This window comes from Ciona robusta, chromosome 8 (genome assembly GCF_009617815.1).
Source record: "Ciona robusta chromosome 8, ASM961781v2".
NCBI lineage: Eukaryota > Metazoa > Chordata > Ascidiacea > Phlebobranchia > Cionidae > Ciona > Ciona robusta.
The window spans coordinates 7,514,935-7,540,523 of record NC_143242.1 but is presented as its reverse complement, the minus strand read 5'-3'; the positions used below and the strand labels follow the sequence as shown (position 1 = coordinate 7,540,523).

At 36.8% G+C, this 25,589-nt stretch overlaps 1 protein-coding gene across 6 annotated transcripts; it reads left to right on the top strand.

Moving 5' to 3' along the window:
- Positions 1 to 442: 442 nt before the first annotated feature.
- On the top strand, positions 443 to 25,500 carry LOC149732986 (anoctamin-5-like). Of its 6 annotated transcripts, none has more exons than XM_089882545.1 (25): positions 443 to 649; positions 1,267 to 1,368; positions 4,994 to 5,199; positions 5,609 to 5,731; positions 9,452 to 9,619; positions 10,217 to 10,432; positions 10,903 to 11,007; positions 11,428 to 11,535; positions 12,616 to 12,734; positions 13,968 to 14,102; positions 14,774 to 14,888; positions 15,478 to 15,538; positions 16,226 to 16,446; positions 17,534 to 17,716; positions 18,461 to 18,497; positions 19,157 to 19,326; positions 19,704 to 19,822; positions 20,139 to 20,260; positions 20,598 to 20,718; positions 21,174 to 21,258; positions 21,873 to 21,965; positions 22,366 to 22,472; positions 23,094 to 23,199; positions 23,502 to 23,652; positions 24,555 to 25,500. In XM_089882545.1, exons 1-25 carry the CDS (start codon positions 541 to 543, stop codon positions 24,647 to 24,649), a joined length of 3,177 nt encoding a protein of 1,058 aa, XP_089738671.1. In that variant the 5' UTR covers positions 443 to 540; the 3' UTR covers positions 24,650 to 25,500. The 6 variants fall into 6 exon arrangements, with proteins under 6 accessions (XP_089738671.1, XP_089738670.1, XP_089738673.1 ...); XM_089882544.1 differs by lacking the exon at positions 13,968 to 14,102 and adding an exon at positions 13,346 to 13,483; XM_089882547.1 differs by lacking the exon at positions 13,968 to 14,102.
- The last annotated feature ends 89 nt before the right edge of the window (positions 25,501 to 25,589 follow it).

Sequence of the window (25,589 nt, the reverse complement as noted above, 5' to 3'; positions counted from 1 at the left end):
CAGATTTTGCTCATTTAACGTGTTATAAAGACTGTTGTTTCATGGTTACTGCTGTCTTTTCGTTTTTTATTATTAATGTAACTAACAGAGCGTATAAAGGCATAGTATAAACTAACTAAAGTGGTTTCAGCTTAGTTTATGGTAAAGGGCTATATATGTATTTAGGAATAACTCTGAGAAATAGGTCTATAGGTATTTTACATGGATCTTATAACGCATGATTAAATTTAGAGGGGTGGGGGGAGATGGGACACCTTTAGCACATAATATTCAAGTATCCTGATCGTGTTTTAAACAATTAACAACGGCCTATAGGAGTCGTGAGGATACGGTTTTATAATTCGTTGAATGTTCTTTGTTTACTACCAAATGAGACGACAAATTAGAATGAAAAGCTGTCCCATCTTTCCTCACCCTACTATATTACATTCGATGAATTAATATTTATTATTCACAGATTATACGCAACATTTAAGATGATAACTTCCTAAATGTGCAGTTACAAATAACTTGATTTTTTCCTTCAAACATTTGAGGGTCATGTTTTCTAAAAAACCTCTCGTGACGTCAGAGGATGATGACGTCACGAATCAATCTACCACCGAACCGTTACCAGGGCAATCGAGAGAAGCGTTTTCAGATGATAAAGGTTTGAAGTTGTATTACACGGTTTAATATAGTAGAGTGGGGGGAGATGGGACACCTTTAATACATGTTATCCAAATAGCCTGATCGTGTTTTTAAACAATTAACAACGGTCTATGGGAGTCGTGAAGATACGGTTTCATAATTCACTGAATGTTCTTTGTTTGCTACCAAATGGAAAGAGAAAACTAAACGAAAAGGTGTCCCATCTTCCCCCACCCTACTATATAATAAAAATTTAATATTATATTAAAAATAATAATATATTATACAAATGACGACTGTCGTTTTGTCGCTATTACCTGCCTGTTTAGTTAAACTATTCTTTATACTTTGCTACAGTAATCGAAGCGGGAAGTTAAAGTGATTCATTTATATTTAATATAGTAGGGTGGGAGAAGATGGGACACCTTTGGCACATAACATCTAAATATCCTGATCGTGTTTTAAACAATTAACAACGGTCAATGGGAGTCGTGGGCATTTAGTTATATATTTTTTGAATGTTCTTTGTTTACTACTAAACGGGGCGAGAAAATAGAGGTAAAAGGTGTCCCGTCTTCCCCACCCTACTGTATCATTCACATATATTTTTATTCGTCCATTCATTTCCATTCGTAGAATCGGAAGATGAAATTCACGACAAACCGAAAAAAACGAAGAATAATTTCTGGAAAAGAAAGAAGGCAGAAGTGGCGGCTTTGGAGGCAAAGAATGCACAAGGTGAGTCGGGGGTTTAGTTTTAAAATGTTTGGTTATAGAAAGCCGAATGCTAAATTGCAGCCCGGTACGCTGCCATTGCCGTTTATAACAAACCAAATACCTCTAGTATAATGCTTTTATTATAAAAGAGATTCTATTACGGTTAGGCTGTTAGGGTATACACACAGTGAGTTGATTTTCAGTTTAAAGTTCAGTTTAAAAGCGTCCCGTAGTTGTTGGTTGTTAAAGCATTTCAATTTATGCATGAACTTTTGGTCATGGCTATATATTAGGGAAAGATGGGACACCTTTTCATTCTATTTCCTCGTCCCATTTGTTGGTAGTAGACAAAGAACATTATAAAAAGGATCTTTCCAACCACCAATTGTTTAAAACACGATCAGGATATTTGGATATTATGTGCTAAAGGTGCCATGTCTTTCCCTACCCTATATACTATGTAGGTAGTTCGAAAATCTTTACAAACATAAGATTACCACTTCCACGACTCACTGAATAACATGAGTGTAACTTATTTATCCTCGCATCACGGGGAAACGACAGTCGTAATATAGGGTTCTGTTTTATACACGCCCATCTACGAGTTATATAGTTTTAGCTGTAAATATAGATGGTTCAGAAATTTGAAATAACAGTATTTTTTGCAGAGAAATACGTAGAAATAACGAGGAACATGTCGTGTAAGTTTGTATTTGGAGCGTATGGACGCGTGTGTATGTGATCGTATATAGGTATATAGTATTGAGGCAAGATGGGAAATGACTTTATTTAACTTTCTCATCCCATTTGGTAGTAAACAAGGAACATTTAAAGAATAATAAAACCATATCCTCACGACTCCCATAAACCGTTGTTAATTGTTTAAAACACGATCAGGATATTTATATATTATGTGCTAAAGTTGTCCCGTCTTCCTCCACCCTACTATATATGTATGTACGTGTGAGTACGTGACTTATGCTTGTAATATGATCTGACATTGTTACCATTTGGACAACTCGTGTAATTCGCACGCGTGTTGCGGAACTACGCTTGAATGCACGCAGGCATGCCAATGCAAGCCAAACATATGCTACAGTAAGGGATACATATATTGCAGCAAAAATGGCAGAATAAACGAAAGGCAGCATGACGATCAGGGTAACGAAGTCAGGATTTAATTAGGAATTTTAATACATGTTAGCATATACTGTAAAATCTATTATAACTCGTGAGCGGGCACGGGGTGTTGAAACAGAACACCCGTGTTATAACGACTGTCGTGGTCCGCCATTTGAGGATAAATAAGTTACATTTATGGTAACTTGTAAGTGGACATGAGGTGTATGAAACAGAACACCCGTGTTATAACGACTGTCGTTGCCCTGCCATGCGAGGATAAATAAGTTACATACATGGTAACCTGTACACAAGGTTTATGAAACAGAACACCCATGTTATAGCGACTGTCGTTGCCCCGCCATGCGAGGATAAATAAGTTACATACGTGGTAACTTGTAAGCGGGCATGAGGTGTATGAAACAGAACACCCGTGTTATAACGACTGTCGTGGTCCGCCATTCGAGGATAAATAAGTTGCATTCATTCATTCAAATATACCAAATCCAATTTAGTTAAAACGAATACAGAGTCAAGACATACACCAGTAATTATTAACAGCAATGACAGTCGTATTTAGGAAATGTGTTTTGGTTTATTTCATTTTAAGTATTTTATAAGACCGGATGAGTGTTGTGTATGTTTATACGGATATAACAATAACTGCGTATTCAGTGTCGAAATATCAACATTTCCGGCGGTTGAGGAATATGCGTGAAATGTTGTGTTTGTTCATTGAAGCCTTGGTTCTTGAAAGAAGCGCTTATAACTACTTCACGTTAAGTACATTGCGGTGTTGTACAGAGGGTGAGCTAAAGTTTCAATAAGAGTGCTGGTTAGTGGGCTTTTAGTTATAGGACAAATGGCTATATAGTAAGGTGGGGGAAGACGGGACACATTTAGCACATAATGTCTAAAAATCCTGACTGTGTTTTGATTAGTTAACAAGGGTGTATGGGAGTCGTGGGGATGCGGTTTTATAATTTATTAAATGTTCTTTGTTTACTACCAAATGGGACAAGAAAATAGAATGAAAAGGTGTCTCATCTTCCCCCACCCTTTTATAGGACAAATGGTTATATTAAGACAGGCGATAAAACAAAGATAATAAAAAAATAATATTAACCTCATTTGTCTCCTCAATTACGGTAGCGAAGATTTAGAAATATTTGAAACGAAAAGACAGGATATAGCGACAAAACAACAGTTGTTATAACACGCTTACGGTTAAAAACATATTTACGTTTTTAAAATACTCGTGCATGCTACGCATGTCAGGTTAAAGTCCAAAAAAACGAAGGTTAGATATCGAAGCATAGCGCGATAACATAGTCTTTATTTATCTCTTACGACAGCGATAGCGAATACCAAGGGAATTAGCAGCAAAACTACAGTCTCAAAATACGTTACGAGTAAAACAAGACAGCATATAAAAGCGTGGCTCTGAAACTCAAAGAAACCAATGTTGTTTTATAAATTTTACCCTTGGCGTGTTTATAACAAGCGTCGTTTTGCTTTTAATTTTCATCTCTTCGCTGTGAGTTCTTTGTCGTTGTTAATCATACGTAAGTAACAATGTATTGTGTAAGCAGGTAAACGTGTTGATATACAAGGTATCAAACACATGGTTAAGCGTAGCACAAGCTAGACGTGTATTAGCAAACCATTTTAACACATTAAACACGTCCCAGAGTTTAATAGGCGTCGTTTTAGCTCTTAAATTGCTAGAACAATGTCAGTAAAGGCGTATTAAATATTAACAGCGTCTGTGTGGTTAGGGCAGCATATAATAGCGCTTGGTTTTGAAGAGTAAATATTCCGCCAATCTTTCCTTGTTTTCGACAAAGCTATTGTTTGTTCTTTAAGGGTGGGGTGATGAAAAGATAGAGCGGCATGTGATGTGAAGGTCCCAAGTCGGCTGTATAGAAGTGTATATTAGGTTAGGAAAAGATAATCCACTTTTATTCTCATTTATCGTCCCATTTGGTAGAATAAAAACCTTTGTAAGTAGAATATTCGGGATTAATTTATAATCAGAGTATAAATGAAAGGTGGCAACATTTACGAAAATTCAAACTTTAAGTTGAGCAGCAAGGCTTTTATTTGACACGCTGCTCTGTTTTTTATTAAAAAATGTCGTTTTGTTGCTAATTCCTTATTTTTGCAATAATACTGAGACATCAGCAGGGTTTACCGTTAAGTGTCTTGCCCAAGGATAACTACGCCTAAATGGTAGCAGCGTCGAGCCTTGAACTCATTACCTCGTGAATAGACAACAGCAGGCTTGCAACCGAAATACTAAAATAATCTTAACATATGGTAGGGTGGGGGAAGATGGGACACCTTTTCGTTTAGTTTTCTCTTTTCATTTAGTAGTAAACAAAGAACATTCAATGAATTATAAAACCGCATCTTCACGACTTCCACAGAACGTTGTTAATTGTTTAAAACACGATCAGTCTATTTGGATATTAGGTGTTAAAGGTGTCCCATCTTCCCCCACCCTACTATATGGTATTTTTCACAGAAGCTCCGCCAACACCTGATGCTGATTCCTCATCATACATAGGCTCCACTGAACTTGCTTATAAGGCGTTAACCCGACCTGAATATACCAAGCCAGCACCAAGAACTTTACCCCCCATAAATACGAAGACAGCGGCTTTTGCTGGAACCGCTTCCGCCCTTCTTGGACCGTTGGTGCCAGAGATGGATCAAACTAACCACCCAAAGGTGATTTCCCTACTTGGATAATTTAAATTAAAATATAAATCATGTTTTTTGAAAAAATACGACGCACCGTATATGGTCAAAAGCGACTCTTCGGTGACGTGCTGGCCCAGTAGTTTATAGACGTTTGCATCTTAACTGTTGGACGCCAAGTTCGATGCTCGATACTGCCAGGCGTACCAGGCTATATGCGTGTCCTTAGTCAAGACATTTAACAAACATTGCTCAAACCCACTGGTCACTAATGGGTGACAGCCCGCTAAGTGTCGGGTAATGGGCCAACTCTGGCCCAAAATCCCAGGTTGCATACAAAATAATATACCTCGAATGATAGGCCACGGTTACGTTACGGATTTTCCGACATTTTCTCGACTCATAGATTCCGCATATTCATCATACATTTTCTCATTAGACCGACGGCCAAACCAACCCATCTTACAACGGCAGTGACTTTGTAGCTGGAGCAACATTACTTGGTACAACAACAGAAACACCATTACCGGTTAACGGGGGGAAGGATGGCGAGTTTTATAAGGTACGCTTACTCTGTAAAGGTGATTTTCTTAAAGGTATGTATGAATGTAACTTGTTTTGCGCTGGCATGGCGGAAAAACGACAGTCGTTATAACACGGATGTTCTGTTTCATTCACCTCGTGCCTGATAATGAATTTCCACGTATGTAACTTTGTGGGTAATTAGTTTGTGTGTGGCTGACAATTTAGACAACTTAAAAGGGGTCACTGGGTTGAAGCAATTATTGTTAAGCGTCTTGCTGAAATATGCATAAACCCACAGTATGGTAGAAAATACCTATGCAGACTGAGCGTTTATGTCTTCTTTTCCCAAGGCGCAATTCTAACTAACAAGTCTGTGTTGTCATATAGTAGGGTTGGGGAAGATGGGACACCTTTAGCACATAATATCCAAATGTCCTGACCGTGTTTTAAACAATTAACAACGGTCTGTGGGAGTCGTGGGTATACGGTTTATTAATTTGTTGAATGTTCTTTGTTTACTACCAAATGGGACGAGAAAATAGAATGAATGGGTGTCCCATCTTCCCCCACCCTAATATACTTCTCTTACTTTAATTCTTATATCCAGTTATTTAGTTGAGAACTCGTTTCAAAACCACGTTAAAAGCATTTTGTTGTCGAATCCATTTGCATCAGAAGGCTAGCACGTCAAAATAAGGGGCGTAATTAACTTTAGAACAAGCAATTCTAAATTATTCATAACGACTGCGGTTCGAGCTGTCGCCTGTGACTTAACAATGGTCGTACAACATGCATTGTTGATCGAAAAGGTTCGGAAACAGGCAATACGATTGTAGAATGCTTCATCACAATAGTAGCAGGAGCAATACGCGAATTCTTAAAACAACAATGGTTTGACTCGAGGTTGGTTTGACTATCTTGCGACTAGAGTAGCTAAGTTGGCCTTTAGCTTCGGAGTTGTTTAGTGGAGTGGGGAAGATGGGACACATTTTAGTTTTTTCCTTGTCCCATTTGGTAGTAAACGAAGAACATTAAAAGAAATATAAAACCATATCCTGGCGACTACCATAGACAGTTGTTAATTGTTTAAAACACGATCAGGATATTTTGATATTATGTGCTAAAGGTGTCCCGTCTTCCCCCACCCCACTATGCTATAGGTATACTAACAGACATACTATAACATAAGCATATGATAGCGAAGAGCAAATTAGTTAAAACAACAAAGAGAAGGGAGTGCAGTAAAAGGACAGTGGTTGAATGATTCAGTTTTGCTTAGTTCGATGCTGTATTGAGTTTTACTGAAAAGCAGGCTTTATTTAAGTTCATATACAATAGGTGGGGTAAGATGGTCCATGTTTTTATTTTCTTTTTCGTCCTAGTTGGTTGTAAACAAAGAATATTTACAGAATTATATATCGTATTCTAAGGACAGTAAAAGAGCGCTGGTAGTTGTTAAAAACACGATTACAAAATACGGGATAAATATGCTAACGGTTTTCATCTTACCCCACAGTACTACATAAAGATAATACAGAAAATCAGTTTTATATTTTAAAAGCTAGCAGTATATCTCGCGGGACCAGTAGCTACGTCAGCAGCCACACGGGAATCGTAATCGATTTAACAGCGCTTGAATGACTTCGAATATTTCCTATGCTACAGGGATAGCTACTATGCAGCTCTGTAAAGACGTATTCATAATGTATGGGAATACAGAATGCAGCGATTTCGTGTCGAAATAGCGTCAGAGAATGTTTAATTATGTATACAAGAACTCTAAACAGTAAAAGTCGCAACAGATTAGAGCACGTAAATAACAGTAGTGGTATTATTACCCACAATGTATGGAATACTCAGTGTATCAGAGTATTTATAAACCAGACACAGTTTAAGTACATACACTTACATACAAGTTATACAGTAAGATGGTATATATACACAAATGTGGTGTTTTATGTGTTAAAATAAAATTCACATTTCAGCGTTGTACGGCAATACATACTTTATACAGTGCGTATTCTGTACCCACTTTTATGTGCGTTTGGTCCATTGAATATCAGTACACTACACGTTATCTAGTTACGGTGATTGAATTTGTATTGACGCCGAAAATACCTAGTTTGTTGCCTACACCGGTAGCGTGTGTTTGTAGACTTATATCATTTTACACTGTTGCGGTGTGGTAGTACCCGGGGTGTTGGGGTAATGGGTCATCTTTGTCCTAAATCTCAGGTCCCATGGCATGCCTCACTGTAAGACCTCGTCCATATAGAATAGAATGTGCATATACAATGTTGGGGTAATGGGCCAACTCTGGCCTAAATCCCAGGTCCCATGGCATGCCTCACTGTAGGACCTCACCCATATAGAATAGAAATTATGGAATGTACATATACAATGTTGTGGTAATGGGCCAACTACGGCCTACATCAAAAGTGCTAGCGTGTTTTGCATTTATAATTAGTTTAATCCTCGTTAGTAAATTACGTTATGATATTTTATAAGCCATATATATTAAAATGAGTGAAACTGAAAAGTTGCATGATGCTGAAAGCGAAGATAGCATCGTTAGTGAGATAGAACTTCCAAACTCGGTGGGCGACACAAAATCAAATACGACAAGGGAAACTATATTAGAATACTCTGGTACTGAGACGACCACTGTGAGTTTGGGGTTAAATTCGGTGTTTTACGTCGTTGCATGTAAATGTAAACGGTTAATTTTGTAACTTATATGTCGTTGTCGTTGTTGTACCGCGTATGCGTGTTTTGGCAAAGTTAGGGTCGAAATGCTGCTAAAAACATCGTAAAAACAAGTAAATACACTCAAATTACATAGTCTGTTAGTACATTACTTGAAAATTATCTTATCATTGTTATCACAATATGCATTGTTTGTTCAAGGTCAGCAACAATGGTGTCTGTCAATACATAATCACCACAAATAGGGGTCAGATTGCAATTAAAAATGCAAGTTATTGCAAGACAGTTAGACCTAGAGTAAACATGCCTCGTATTTGTTGCTGTTGTGATTGCCTTGACAGTCTATTTCGTGAACTGGACGAGGTAAAATTGATTGTATTTCAATATATAGGTTATAACTGCACGAAAATGCAATTTAAGTATATTTTTACGTTGATTTTAATTTACCAACACGCAGCAAGAATTGTTATTTGTTATTTAAGAGTATTTAAATGTGCTATTTTATAGCGCTTATATAATGTATTAACAAACGTTGTGTAACCGTCCAATTACTGTGTGCTTGTAGTTTTAACGATGGAGACCAACATTTAAACGTTTTATGGCTTTTATTGCTTTGAAGAGTGTAATAAATCAATGTAACAGCTACAGTTAACGTTAAATGAGGTCATGTCTCAACTGATTAAAATAACAGAAACCAAAAGAATATTTACAGAATTATATAACTGTATCTTACTATCTTTACGACTCTAAAAAAACATTAGTAATTGTTAAAAACACAATCAGGAAATATGGGATTTCGGTGCTAACGATATCACATATTACCCCACAGTATCATAGTGGAGTGGGGAAGATGGGACATCTTTTCATTCGATTTTCCGTCCCATTTGGTAGTAAACAAAGAACATTTAAATATTTATGAAATCGTATCCTCACGACTACCATAGACCGTTGTTAATTGTTTTAAAGTCAATCAAAATAATTGGATATTTTGTGCTAAAGGTGTCCCGTCTTACCCCACAGTATTATATATCAATTTATACCTTTTTTACAGCGACCAAAAGCAACTCTCTATTTCCACGATGGTGTTCGTTTCATAGACTATGTGATTGCGTATCAAGACAACGATGAGCATGAACATGATAAGGACGATGGGCAACGGCAACATTACGAAGAAAATCTGGAGAAAGCTGGTCTGATGTTGGAACGGGAACCGAAAGAGGTGGGACAAAATATATAGTAATAGGGTGGGGGAAGATGGGACATCTTTTATTCTATTTTCTGCTCCCATTTGGTAGTAAACAGAGAACATTTAAAGAATTATAAAACCGTATCCTCGCGACTTCTAGCAAAGAGAAGGAAATTAGCAGCAAAACACCAGTCGTTAAAATACGCTACAGATAAAAACTACACTCGAGGGAAAGTATTTAGAGCGTTTCTGCTAAAACTGCCGCTATTTTTCCGCCCCGTGGTGCAGTGGATATAGCCTTGAAAATAGAGGTTACGAGCGCGAGGCTCGAATTAATCCTCAATGCACATACAGCGTGCAAAAAGTCGGGCGCCATGACACAGTTTTTATAGTTTTTTAAAAAAAATCTGAGTTTAAGGCTCGGCACTGCTATTGTTGTGGCGTTTATCAAGTTGCCACACGCAGTTTACTAAGTTCGAAACGTTTGTTATGGGTAATTCCCAAACAGAAATCCCCACGAACCGGGGATTTTTACACTCCGTTTATGAATAAATAACTGAAACTTATTTATCATTAAAACTACCACTATTTTTTAACTTTAAATGCTATCTCTGTTTTCTGTTTCTACAGCAATCGCAAGACCAAAACACATACTTTGTGAAAGTGCATGTTCCTTGGCCTATTCTGCTTAAATATGCTGAGAGAATGAAAATGAAGATGCCGTTGAAGGAAGAGAGGAGGGAGGAGTTTATGAAGGATTCTTCTGAGATTTGTGGATGTGTGAAAACTTTGTATAGAAAACTTGTTGCGCCTTGTGTATTGAACACTGAAGAAATGACAGAGATGGTGAGAGAATTAACTGTATATAGCATGGTATTGTAGTTACCCATGCCCGTGTTTGGCCCAGGGAATATTTAGGTTCAAAGCTTAACATGATCAGTGGTCACTAATGGGCTGTCCAAATTTTCAATCATTGTTTGAACAATCACCCACAAAATTACATTTGTGGTAACTTGTAAGCAGGCACAAGGTGTATGAAACAAAACACCTGTGTTATATCGACTGTCGTTGCCCCGCCACGCGAGGATAAATAAGTTACATAAGTGGTAACTTGTAAGCAGGCACAAGGTGTATGAAACAGAGACAACCCGTATTATAACGACTGTCATTGCCCGCCATGCGAGAATTTTATAGGTTACATTTATTCAACTCGTAAGTTGGCACAAGGTGTATGAAACAGAACACCCGTGTTATAACGACTGTGGATGCTACGCCTGCGATAAAAATTAGTTTTGTTCTATTTATTCAACTTTCAGGAGGAACCAGACTACTATACGACCGAGTTTGTTCGGGACAAGATGGAGTTCTTTGACATTCAAGACGAGAAATCATTTTTTGCGAATTCACAAAGATCACGAATCGTGAGTTTTACTTTTATTCTATTTTCTATATAGTAGGGTGGGGGGAGATGGGACACCTTTTTATTCTATTTTCTCTTCCCATTTGGTAGTAAACAAAGAATATTTAAAGAATTATAAAACCGTATTCTTACAACTTCGGTAGACCGTTGTTAATTGTTTAAAACTCGATCGGGACATTTGGATAATATGTGCTAAAGGTGTACCATCTCTCCCCAATTAAAAAAATTATTTCATAAAGTTAAAATTTAAAAAGATAACATACCCAAAACATTAAAACACGAAGCAAACCTAAATTTGTGGAAATCTGTTATAGATTTATGTTTGATTCACCAACAACAGTTTGTAAAATATTATAAACACTTTTTCGCATGAGTTATATAGTAAAAATAAAAATTAATTTCAAACCCCAAATTTTTACAGGCCCATCGAATTATGAGTGAAACAAGATACGGTCCTAAGAGAGTTAACATTGGTATTAACAATCTCATATCATCAGGAGTGTATGAATGTGCCTTCCCTTTGCATGAGGTAAGATATGTTTCAACTGCAGTTAAATTTATTGGGTTGTTGCATTTGTGGCATATAAGGGCTAGCAAATGGATCACTAATAAATTCTTCTAAATAAATGTAAATAGGTTTTTAACTGTAAGCGTGTTTTAACAACTGTTGTTTTGTCGCTATATCCTGTCTTTTCGTTTAAAATATTTCTAAATCTTCGCTTTTGAATCAAAGAGACAAATAAAAGTTATTATTATTTTAATAACTAGAAGGAATTTTGTTGATTGGATTATGGATTTATAATTATGCAATAAATTTGATGTTTTTCTTGTTAACCTTTTATCTCAAAAAGCTTAAATCCATTGATTTTAAAACATGAAATGTACTTATGCTTTGGGTGGGTATGAGCTTTTATGTTTTACAAAAAACAGTGGTTTTAAGCTTGTAGGTTAAGTAGGTTTGTCTTATAACTTGTGGGTGTTTTGCATTTGAGGGGGTCGAAAGTTGGCGGTGTGTGAGGTATTGCATTTATGGGTTATTACAGGGTTACATTTAGGTTTCACTTGCATATCTTGCTTCAAGTGGATTATATGCTTATGTACTTGACAATTCTCTCTCTTATGTGCCATTGAATACCACATTACATGGTGGGACATACACATCTTATAAATTATGCAACACCTTTAGTGGATCACTCTCCTATATAATCATTGTATTGTTTGTCGTTGCTACCATTGTGGGCGTCTGTGTCCTTGGGCAAGACACTTAATGGAAATTGCTCCAACCCAGTGGTCAGGCATAGAGAAAAGAAAAACGCCACTAGAAAAATCATATTACAAAAAAAAATGTAAAAATACTTCCAAAGAATGATCACCTACAATGCAAAGTTACATATGTGGTAACTTGTAAGCTGGCACGAGGTGTATGAAACATAATACTCGTGTTATAACAACTGTCGTTGCCCCGCCATGCAAGGATAAATAAGTTACATACGTGGTAATTCTAAGCAGGCACAAAGTGTATGAAACAGAACACCTGTGTTATAACGACTATTATTACCCCTCCACGCAAGAATAAACAAGTTACATTCAACCACTCTACTTTATATAGGGCAAACATAAGAGCACTGAAAGCAAACTAGCAATCAATGCAAACATGAGAAGGTTATTATACTGGGAATGGGCAAGATGGGGAAGATGGTATAAGTTTCAACCACTTGATTTGATAAGGTAAGTTATACATACAGCTTAAAACCTTATGTCAATATTTTTCCCATATAATATATATAGTATTTTTCCACTAAAGTTGCCTTATTATACAATTATATATGAGGTCTTGTAACATGGTATACCATGGAACCTGGGATTTAGACCAGATTTGGCCCATTACCCCAACATTGTATATGCACATTCTATTCTATATGGGTGAGGTCCTACAGTGAGGCATGCTATGGGACCTGGGATTTAGACCAGAGTTGGCCCATTACCCCAACATTGTATATGCACATTCTATTCTATATGGGTGAGGTCCTACAGTTAGGCACGCCATGGAACCTGGGATTTAGACCAGATTTGGCCCATTACCCCAACATTGTATATGCACATTCTATTCTATATGGGTGAGGTCCTACAGTGAGGCATGCTATGGGACCTGGGATTTAGACCAGAGTTGGCCCATTACCCCAACATTGTATATGCACATTCTATTCTATATGGGTGAGGTCCTACAGTGAGGCACGCCATGGAACCTGAAAGATTAAACCAGAGTTGGACCATTACCCTGAAAAATTTAATATAATATTATTAGGCCTAATCAGCAATCAGTAAATAAATATAAACAGGAGTTACCTGGGTGACAAGATAGCATTGTATTTTGCTTTTATGGGATTTTACACCAAACTCCTATGGCCCGCTGCCATGGTGGGTATTGGGGTTCTAGTATATGGCGTAGTGACGCTTGTCACCTGGACTAATGTCAGGTAAATGCTACAATCCCCCTGAGCATGAAATTGTAGCACGGGTGTTTGGTTCGATGGGAATGCCTTTTATGTTGTCACACAGCTGTATTGTTACATCACATATTGCTATGTCATGCTCTGAGAAAATGAGACATATATAGTTTATATCATTCTATTCTGGCTTTGGATAAAGGCTTCTAATATTTTACTCTATTTTAAGCAATTTACTTTATTCTTTTAACGTTTTATTTAAAAGTATGCACTTAAAAAATATAAATATTCCAATTTTCAGTTACCACAGTCTGAAAGAGATTTTCTGGCAATTGTTGTGATATTTTCGTGATTAGAATTACAAATAAACAGCCAGCAGATCTCTTTTTTTAGACTAATAATACGCCTGGCAGCAACATGCGCACACTGCATACCTATCCATATACATGCATATCCATCTTAGGCAGCTATATACATATACACCACATCTCTAGCTTTGCATGCATTCCATCAGGTTGTACCTTGGCGACAAGGTAGCTATCTACTTTGCATGGTTGGGCTACTACACTGAGATGTTGTTCTACCCCACCATTGTTGGATTTATCGTCTTCATTTACAGCATTATTGCTGTATGGTTTTATGCGCCAACGTGAGTATAAAAGTAGGGAAGAAATGAAAAAAATTAGAAATGTTTAAAAGATACAACTTACAATATTCTATGGGTTAGGTCCCATAGCCAGGCACGTCGTGGGACCTAAGATTTAGTCCAGAGTTCCCCATTACCCAAGCACTTTTCAATAGTAAATCAAATTGCAAAATTTAGATTATAGTAAGAGTTATAATTAGTGTAATTAAAATTGATTCAATTTGGACTTTTTTTTGAAAAGGAAAATCGTGTTTGAAAATTCCTATTGATTTGGTAAATTATATTTTGTTTATAAAAAAATGGGATTTGGTTAAAGTTACATAAACTAACATAATCTAAATATCTGCCAAACTTTATGCATTCAGGAAATGGCTTGCTGTGGTAATTGATTGCATGTTATGTGTTGGTGTTATATATATAAATGCATGGGTGTGATTTGTTTAAATGCATGCAGCACTTTACTTGTATAAAGTACACAGATGTAATTCTCATTAGGTCTATTAAACACTTCTGTTTTTCTAACATAATTATATATAAACAATGAAAAATTTATGATAACATTTTTTTTTGTAATCTGTTTAAAACATAGACATTATTTTAGTTTTAAATTAAAATCTTTTTAAAAAAGTTTTGCTAAATTGCAAAACCCTCTCCAAAGTATTTTTACACCACAGTCAGGAAATTTGCGATGAAACGTACCCAACGTATGCTGGTAATCTAACTATGTGCCCACTGTGTGATGAAGATTGTAGCTACTGGAAATTAAAGACATCTTGTCTTGCTGCGAGGGTAAATTCAATATTTGTTAATAATACCATAGTGGGTTGGGGGAATATGGGACACCTTTAGCACATAATATCCAAATATTCTGATCGTGTTTTAAACAATTAACAACAGTCCATGGGAGTCGTGGGGATGCAGTTTTATAACTGTTTCAATTTTCTGTGTTTACTACTTAACGGGAAGAGAAAATAGAATCAAAAGGTGTCTCATCTTCCCCCACCCTACTACATAACATATGTATTATTTCAAAAAAAAAAGTTTTATATTTTAAGATTGGCAGAAACCTTTTGCTTGCCACTTTTACTCAAGTTATTTTTGCCCGTACCGTGTTTTTAACGACTGCCCTTTTGCTGCTACTTCCCTTCTCTTCGTTGTTTTAATTAATTTAATCTTTATTGCGTTATTTAAAATTTAACCAAAAATTATGTTGAAATAAAGACATCTGCAATAAAGGGAAACATTATACATTATAAATGCCAGAACTCCAGAACACCAGTTTTAAACAAATGTAATAAATATGCCTGGCGGCAACAGTTTTTATATGGTATAACTATCATCTGAATTGGGTTGATTTACCTTGTGTTTAATTCCTTAGATAACATACGTGTTTGACAATGAAGCGACGATTTTCTTTGCTATCTTTATGTCATTATGGGGTAAGTTGATACAACCTCTAAATTGAAAACAATAGGAAATGAATGAATGTAACTTACTTTATCCTCGCGTGGCCGGAAAACGACAGTCGTTATCACACGGGTTTTAACACCTCGTGCCAGCTTACGAGTTACCATGCATGTTACTTTGTGTGGTGAGGGATATCAACTATTATGGGTTGTATGTTCTTGGGCACGTATTGTAACGACAGTTGCTCCCAGTGGTCACTGATGGGTTGTTTAAATTATCAGCCATACTTCCCAAGGAAAAAATCACCAACAAAGTTACATACGTGGTAACCTATATAGGTGGAGAAGGTGTTTGAAACAAAACACCCGTGTTATATAAGACTGCCTTGCCGGGCCATGCAAGGATAAAGTTACATTCATTCGTACCATATTATAGATTTAATAAACTGCATTCATTCACGTATATTATATATGTAAGTTTCATTCATACGTTCGTCTAACGGTCATGCCTTTCATCCAAAACAATATTTTTTCCTTTTTTATTAATAAACAGGTTTTATCAACTGCTGTTTACCGTCACTACCCGTCTTTTCGCTTTTTACCAACTCTCTTGTTCTTCGTTATCGTGACCCAAGAGACGAAATAAATTTCATTCATTCAAATCGTATCCCTACATACCCTACCTACCATATTATTATATATCCCTTCTACCCTACGCAGCCACTATGTTCCTTGAGTTTTGGAAACGCCGACAGTTTGAGCTTTCGTACGAATGGGATTTAGTCGATTACGACGAGCAGAGGGACCTCGTACGGCCCGAGTTCGAAGCTCAAGTTACGAAGGAACGACTGAACCCGGTAACTGGTGACATGGAGCCATATTTGGCAGCTAAGGACAAATACACAAGGACATGTTTGTCTCTTGTTACCGTGTTTTTCTGGGTAAGTTAGTTATATGGGGGAATTGCGAATGTTTATAATATATAGTAGGGTGAGGCAAAACGGGACACCTTTAGGACACAAAGTCCAAATATCACGTTTTAAACAACTAACAGCGGTATATGGGAGTCGTGAGGATGCAGTTTTATAATTCCTTTTTCTTTGTTTGGTACCAAATGGGACTAGAAAATGTTATCAAAATGTGTCCCATTTCCCCCCAGCCTACTATATATTAGTTTTGGTCATTTCGTGGGCAGAAAGTAGATTGTTTGTAATATTTTATAAAACATGTCATTACATTTTATTTAAGAATTGTATTAGGCTAATAATAAAGTATGTGTTTCTTTTTACAATGTGTTTTAACACATACAATAAGCAGAACATAATTTATCTCTCAACACATAGTATGTTCATAGTATGCAGTAAAAGTGTTGCATTGACATGTGATGCAAATTACATTATCTATACAATGAAACTACCTTTAGACGTACGTAACATATTTGTTAGCGATCTAAACATGACAACTTAATGACCTTTAACACAAGACACGTTATATATGTATAGTACATGACAACTATATAATACAATACATGTCAACACAGCTATATTTCACACCTTAGTTGCTGGTGGTGTTTCAATGCACATAATAGACACACCATTACACATATAATTGCTGTCATTACAGTATATTCTATATGGGTGAGGTCCTGCATGGCAGCACGCCATGGGTCCTGGGAGTCATTACATTATAAGTTTTACACCTCAACCGTAACAACATGCTGTATATGTTTTTAGTACATTACATATGAATGGTTAATTTAGCTTATCAAAGTAGTTTCTATTCTAATGCACACAATGATATAGTAATAGACATATCTATATATAACACATTCAGATTCAGTATAACCTAATCCATTAAAAGCATTGACATGTTGTATATATTAAGAACAAATTTATGATTTTTTTAAAGCTAATCAGGGTAGTATTTATTTCCTATTCCAGTGCATTTTATTGCCTGCAATATATGATAGATATATATAACACTTATGTTGCTGCTACTGGTACATTACAACTATATTTCGCACTACAGATCTTGGTCGTTATCGCTGCGGTATTCGCTGTCATCGTATACAGGTTGGCAATAAGTGCTATATTTGCTGTCAGTGTGGATTTATCTTCACTGGGAGCCATAGGAACCTTTGCAACACCTGCTATGCTAACAACCATCACTGCTTCTATGTTGTCTCTTGTTATCATTATGTGTCTTAACAAGGTGAGTGTATAAGGATAGTTTGAACATAGTCTGTTTTATATATGGGTGAGTTCCTACAGTGGGGCATGTCATGGGACCTGGGATTTAGACCAGAGTTGCCCATTACCTTAATATTGTATATGCACATTCTATTCTATATGGGTGAGGTCCTACAGTGGGGCATGCCATGGGACTTGGGATTTAGACCAGAGTTGCCCATTACCCCAACATTGTATATGCACATTCTATTCTATATGGATGAGGTCCTACAGTGTGGCATGCCACGGTACCTGGGGTTTAGACCAGTGTTGGCCATTACTCCAACATTGTATATGCACATTCTATTTTATATGGGTGAGGTCTTACAGTGAGGCATGCCATGGGACCTAGGATTTAGGCCAGAGTTGGTCCATTACCCCAACATTGTATATGCACATTCTATTATATATGGGTGAGGTCCAACTTATTAGTGACCACTGGGTTGGAGAAACGTTCGTTAAGTGTCTTGTCAAGAACACATATGCTGACAATGGTATCTGGATAACACTGGTGTTCTGTTTTATACGCATTGTGCAGTTACAACATATGTAGCTTTGTTTAATATATGGCTGACAATTTGAACAACCTATAAGAACCAGTGGTTCGGAGCAATGATCTAACATAACAATGTTTTTATATGATGTAGGAAAAAGTATGAGTTTTGTAATATACTAAACAATAAAACAACGCTCATAACTTTCCATTATAATATTCCTTATGTTACAGGTGTATGAAAAAGTAGCGATATGGCTGACTAATATGGGTAAGCTATTACTTTAATTTGATCGTTTATTCTGTAATTTAATTCACTTTTTGAAAGATACAAATACAAACATTTTCTCCTTAAGATATTCCTGTGTTTTGATTAATTTAATCTTTGACATTGTGTTCGAAGAGATAAATAAAAATTGATGTGTTTTATTATTTTTACTTTTATGTTATGTATGAATGATGAATGAATGTAACTTACTTTATCCTCCCGTGGCCGGAAAGCGACATTCGTTATCACACGGGTGTTGATACACCTCGTGCCAGCTTACAAGTTACCATGTATGTTACTTTGTGGTTGATTTATGTATGTAAATTGTTGCTGCCGGGTAAATAGGGTTTCAGCTTTGTACATTAATATTTCAATGTCAGTACAGGTCTATTATGTTTTAAACGGTCGCTGCAGGCGTAATACACTTGTTTGAAAAGCTCTGCCATATATATTTGTACTGACAACTTTACCTCTTATACAGGTCTATTTATTAATGTAATCTTTTTTTTATCATATATGGGTGAGGTCCTGCTGCATGGCACGCCATGGGTGCTAGTATTTAGACCAGGATTGGCCCATTACCTTAACACTTAGGGTGCTCCGCCATGGACCTTGCCATTGTTTGAAGCCTTCCTAATCTAATGTAATCTTAATTTTCCCAGAGCTCCCGCGAACGCAGACGGAGTTCGAGGATCGTTTTACTTTCAAGATGTTTTGTTTCCAATTTGTTAACTTTTATTCCTATCTCTTCTACATCGCTTTCTTCAAAGGCACGATATCTGGGACCCCTGGACATTATACTTATCTATTCGGCTCATGGAGATGGGAACAAGTGGGCTATTCTTTCTTGAATTATTATTATTGTTTGGTTATCCTTGCATGGCGGGGCAGCGACAGTCGTTATAACACAGGTGTTCTGTTTCATACATCTTGTTGTGTTTTAAACACCTCGTGCCCGCTTTCAAGTTACCACGTATGTAACTTATTTATCCTCGCATGGCGGGGCAACCACAGTCGATATAACACGGGTGTTCTGTTTTAAAAACCCTGTATGACTGCTAATTTGGATGCTGAAAATATTTAATCTTACTGTGACTTGATACACCTCAAGTAATAGAAGACACTTGCTTGACAAAAAGTTTAAAATGACCAACAATATATAATGACCTTATTTACCTCCCGTTAACACAAAGTATGTTTAAACTTCAGTGCGATGCTGGTGGGTGTATGTATGAGTTGTCCATCCAACTAATCATCATCATGTTTGGAAAACAACTTTGGAATAACTTTATTGAGTTGGTGATGCCATGGTTGCAACATAAATACAGGTAAGGGGTGGAAATCATTGGGAAACACTGAAATGTAAATTTGTCTGGAAACACTGAAATGTAAATTTGTTTGGAAACACTGAAATATGAAACAGAACACCTGTGTTATAACGACTGTCGCTGCCCCGCCATGCGAGGATAAATAAGTTACATACTTGGTAACTCGTAAGCTGGCACGAGGTGTATGAAACAAGGATAAATAAGTATTTCCCACTACATTATTTTTAAAGACTGTTACTTGTTTATTCTCGCATGGCGGGGCAACGACAGTCGTTATATTTCATGCATTCACATTATTACCCATATTTTATAACAGACAATGGAAGTCCCAGAAAGTTTCAACTGAAATGAAGGACAACGAATATACGAGATGGGAACAGGATTATGATTTGAATCAATTCACCGAGATGGGATTATTTTATGAATATCTTGAAATGGGTAAGTGGTCAACTTTATTGCTTTAGTATATAGAGAAAGATATTTCTCTAGCCCAAAGGTCATGGGTTCAAGGCTCAATGTAGCTACCATTGTGGGCGTATGTGTTCTTGAGCAAGACACTTAACGACAATTGCTCCAACCTAGTGGTCACTAATGGGTTGCCCAAATTGCCAGCTATACTTAAAAAAAACACCTAAGTGGTAACTTATAAGCGGGCACGAAACAGAACACCCGTGTTATAGAGACTGTCGTTGCCTTACCATGCGAGGATAAATAAGTCACATCCATTTAATTCAATTGTGTTACCATGGCTAGTTATTCTTCATCTACATTACAGTAATACAGTTCGGCTTCGTCACATTATTTGTGGCTGCGTTTCCCCTCGCACCAGTGCTTGCACTTGTAAACAACATTATCGAGATCAGACTTGATGCAAATAAGTTCATCTGTGAACTCAGGTACGTGGAAGACTAACTGTGTATATGAGTGTTAAAAAGTCAGTGGTTACTGATGGGATGTAGCACCCTGGGTGTCGGGGTAATGGGACTCTCTGGCATATATCTGGTTGCTGTAGGATCTCACCCATACAGAATTACTACCTGGCTAAGAGACTTTTAACACAAAACTCTTTTAAAATATTCACTCACAAAGTTACATACGTGGTAACTCATTAGCGGGCACGAGGTCTATAAAACAGAGCACCCGTGTTATAACGACTGTCATTGACCCACAATGCAAGGATAAATAAGTTACATTTGTGGTAACTCGTAAGTGGGCACGAGGTGTATGAAACAGAGCACCTGTGTTATAACCACTGTCGTTTTCCCTCTACACAAGAATAAAGAAGTTACGTTTATTTATCTATATAAAGTAATACCATTAAGGCATAAACACAATCATTGTTTTCCTACAGGCGACCATTGGCACACAAATGTTCAGATATTGGAGCTTGGTATTATTTACTGGAGTTCATTGGTAACCTTGCAGTTGTCACAAATGTATGTATGGACTACTTTGTTTTTACTTTGTATGAAACATTCTGATTTTGCATTATGGATATTTATTACTATTCTATTCTATGTGGATGAGGTCCTACAGTGTGGCATGCCATGAGACCTGGGATTTAGGTCAGAGTTGGCTCATATTACCCCAACATTGTAAACGCACATTCTATTCTATATGAGTGAGGTCCTACAGTGAGGCATGCCATGGAACCTGAGATTAGGCCAGAGTTGCCCATTACCCCAACATTGTAAACGCACATTCTATTCTATATGGGTGAGTTCCTACAGTGAGGCACACCACGGGACCTGAGATTAGGCCAGAGTTGCCCATTACCCCAACATTGTATATGCACATTCTATTCTATATGGGTGAGGTCTTACAGTGTGGCATGCCATGGGACACTCAAAGTGTTACAACCCATTTAGTGACCACTGGGTTGAAGAAATGTCCAAAAAAGTGTCCCGTCTTGCCCAAGGTCACATACACCATTAATAGTGGCAGTATCGAGCATTGAACCCGGTATCCTCCAGTTACAATGCAATAAGTCAGTATGCCAACAGTTTAACCACCTCCGCAGTATATTTGCTAACTTACATTATGATTGCAGGCGTTCACAATTGCTATAACATCAGAAGCAATACCTAAGCTGGTTTATTATTATGTTTATTCACTTGATATATATCCTTCCTCTACATATAATGTAAGTGCCCATGTGTTATTGTGAAATATGTAGATATAAGACCAGACCTTCTAGAAAAGCCAACAATGTAAATCTATGCGATTAAAAAAGGTTGTGGCCAAAAAATCCATCATTTACTGTGGTATAACAATAAAACCTGTGTTATAACAGGTTAAAACAACTGTATCAGTGTGAAATATGTAAATATTATTGTAGAACCAGAACTTCTAGAAAACATAAAATAATTTAGACAACAAAGCAACTAAATTTATCGCAGTCTGGATTTTAAATGTCTCGCACTTACCTGAATTTTTTTGGTAAACTTAAGATATTATAAAGCTTCCTTTACAATTTTCCTGCCAAAACTATTTCCTATGCTTTATATTACAACTGTAATATAAAGATAATCTACCATTCATAGGGATATGTAAACAACAGTATGTCATATTTCAACACATCTGACTTTGAAGCACGCAGCATGCCAAATAATCCTGATCCATTCGGTGAAGGCAATATCACAACTTGCAGGTAAATACATGTTATGGATTTCCAATTTAACTTTCATAAACATATAGTGACTTTAATAGTTTCAGGGGAGACATGGTATCTAACTTATTTGCTGTAATGTTACAGATTTAGGTGAATGCATTGAATGAATATAACTTGTTTATCCTCGCGTGGAAGAGGCAACGACAGTCGTTATAACACGGGTGTTCTGTTTCATACACCTCGTGCCCGCTTACGAGTTACCACGTATGTAACTTATTTATCCTCGCATGGAGAGGCAACGACAGTCGTTATAACACGGGTGTTCTGTTTCATACACCTCGTGCCTGCTTACGAGTTACCACGTATGTAACTTATTTATCCTCGCATGGAGAGGCAACGACAGTCGTTATAACACGGGTGTTCTGTTTCATACACCTCGTGCCTGCTTACGAGTTACCACGGATGTAATTTTGTGGGTGATAATTTCTCAGTATGGCTGAGAATTTAGACAACCTATAAGTGACTACTGGGTTGAAGCAATTGCCGTTAGGTGTCTTTCCCAAGGACATAATATTATATACAATTACCGTCACCAAAAATAATATTTTTTGTATACAGTTAATATTTTAAAATTCATATTTATTATTTTAATACTTGTAGATACCCTGGTTATCTCTCCCCGCCAACAGCCAGCCCCAAATATGAATACACGACCCAATATTGGCACAACATTGCTGGGAAGCTAGCATTTGTTATCGTGGTTGAGGTGAGATGGTTTATATTGAAGTGGTAGCTGTATTATGTAAAGTGTTTATTTCAACATGGTATACATTTTGGAAAAAAGCATATTATAAAAGACACCCATGTTATAACTCAGCAGTGAGCATGAGGTGTATAAATACACCATGTGTGTCTGGTGTATAAGAAGACACCAATGTTATAACAGTGATCATGAGGTTTATAAATAGGTCTATCTAAAACATACTTAACAAGATCTTCACAGTAATACCAAACTGTGTAATACATTAGTAAAACAAACTTACAACTAACCCATAAACATATTCACAGCATGTTGTGTTCTTTCTGAAACGATTGTTGGACTACCTCATACCAGACAGACCACGTAAACTACGAGATAAGATAAAGCGAGAGCATTTCCTTGTACAACATATGCTGTTCAAAGCTGAAACTCAACAATTGCTCAAACAACTTTCACAAGGTATAGACCATATAATATAGTTATATGTAATGGTGTTGAATTGCATAAATTTTAATATTTAAATATATTATTTAGACCCAGTGGTCACTAATGGCCTGTACAAACTGTCATATACATGTCACGTTTAAAAGTGACGGATGGATTTTCTTTTTAATTGGAATTAACTATCGAAAGTGTCTCGAAGCTGGTCCCGTTAATCACCGTAGCTAAACGTCTTCCTTATTCCTCTTACTCACAACCATAAGTAACTCAGTTCACTCTTGTATATCATGTTTACTACGGACCAGAACACGCTTATATACGCAAAGATTTCACGACGAAAGACACAAAAACAAAAGAACAGCGTGATGCGTCGTCTAGATACGTAACAGCAGGGGTGTTTGGTCTGGCTCCAGACCTTGCAGTTACGTTCCACGACTTCCGCGATGCGCAATTATCGATCTATAGATACGGCAGATGACCCAGAAACTCACGCACAATACATAATATAAGGTTTAAGGAATAGCAGCCTTTTACGCATCAAAGCGTGAATTTGTGACAATACATAAAATGTTTATAAAATAGTGAAGTTACATTTCTGCTCTCTTTTAAACCGGCCCGAGGTGTATGAAACAGAACATATTATATTGACTGTCGTTGCCCAGTCATGCGAGGGTAAATAAGTTACATACGTGGTAACTTGTAAGCGGGTACGAGGTGTATGAAACAGAACACTCGTGTTATAACGACTGTCGTTGCCCAGTCATGCGAGGGTAAATAAGTTACATACGTGGTAACTTGTAAGAGAGCATGTGGTGTATGGAACAAAACACCCGTGTTATAATAACTTTTCCTCTTTATGAGGATAAGCTTCACATAATCCTACTTACACCAGAGTCACAATATGCTTTATTACATCACAGATAACGAAGGCACTAGAGAGCTATCCCCAGCACCTCGGTCTTCTACGAAGCAATTCTACTCAGTTGAAAATGAAAAAAAAACAACGCCGTTCTGATTAAATGCAAACAATATACATGCATTCTAATAGAGCTTGACTTTATACACTGGGTTTTAATTTCTTTAGCTTAGTTATAGCTTTTAATATTAGGACACACTATTCTCAAAATCTATCCAAAGGTCCATGGAAAATTGACAATGTTTTAAACCAGCAGTTCCTAAACTTTTGTAAAAAACTTTGCCTGGTGGACCCCTGCAAATTATTTTGATATTTCACGGCCCCATAAAAATCAAGGAATGGTATAGTTATAGGAAAACCTACATGGTATAGGTATAGGAGGGATGAAAAAAACCACACCAATGAAACAAATTTTTTATCGAATCATAATCATTGCTGTACATTAAGGACCCTCTTAAACTGCTGTATAAACCCCAGTTAGCGAACCACTGTTTAAACTATGTATTGCTACTACCATATACAACTTAACATGGGTTTAAAGCTACAGGGCCTGTTTATCACAAATACACTTATATGTTCCTGTATTGCATGGGTATTGTACATACACCTTTTACTTGATTCCAATATCTTCCTAAGCTTATAAACAGATGCTGTTAACTTAGGCGCCAAACCTGGGGTGGCAGGGTGGGGAACCTACTCTGACTTTGACACTGTATTAATCAGTAAACAATAAAACTAATGAGATAAAATTTAATTTGTAGGATTTTATTTTAACCATCCCTGCCTCCCTTGTGTTTTAAGTTTGGTCACGTACTGTTGATATTCTGTTACTGCAAAGTATTGTTCCCATTATCACTGCAGTATGTAGTCACAATGTAGCAATTTCAAAGTAATTATCGCAATGTGAACCTTTAGTTCATTGGAAATAAAAAAACTGTGACTTGACTGAACTTTTACTGGTTGTTTTAATATTCTATTCTATATGGGTGAGGTCCTACAGTGAGGCATGCCATGGGACCTGGGATTTAGACCAGAGTTG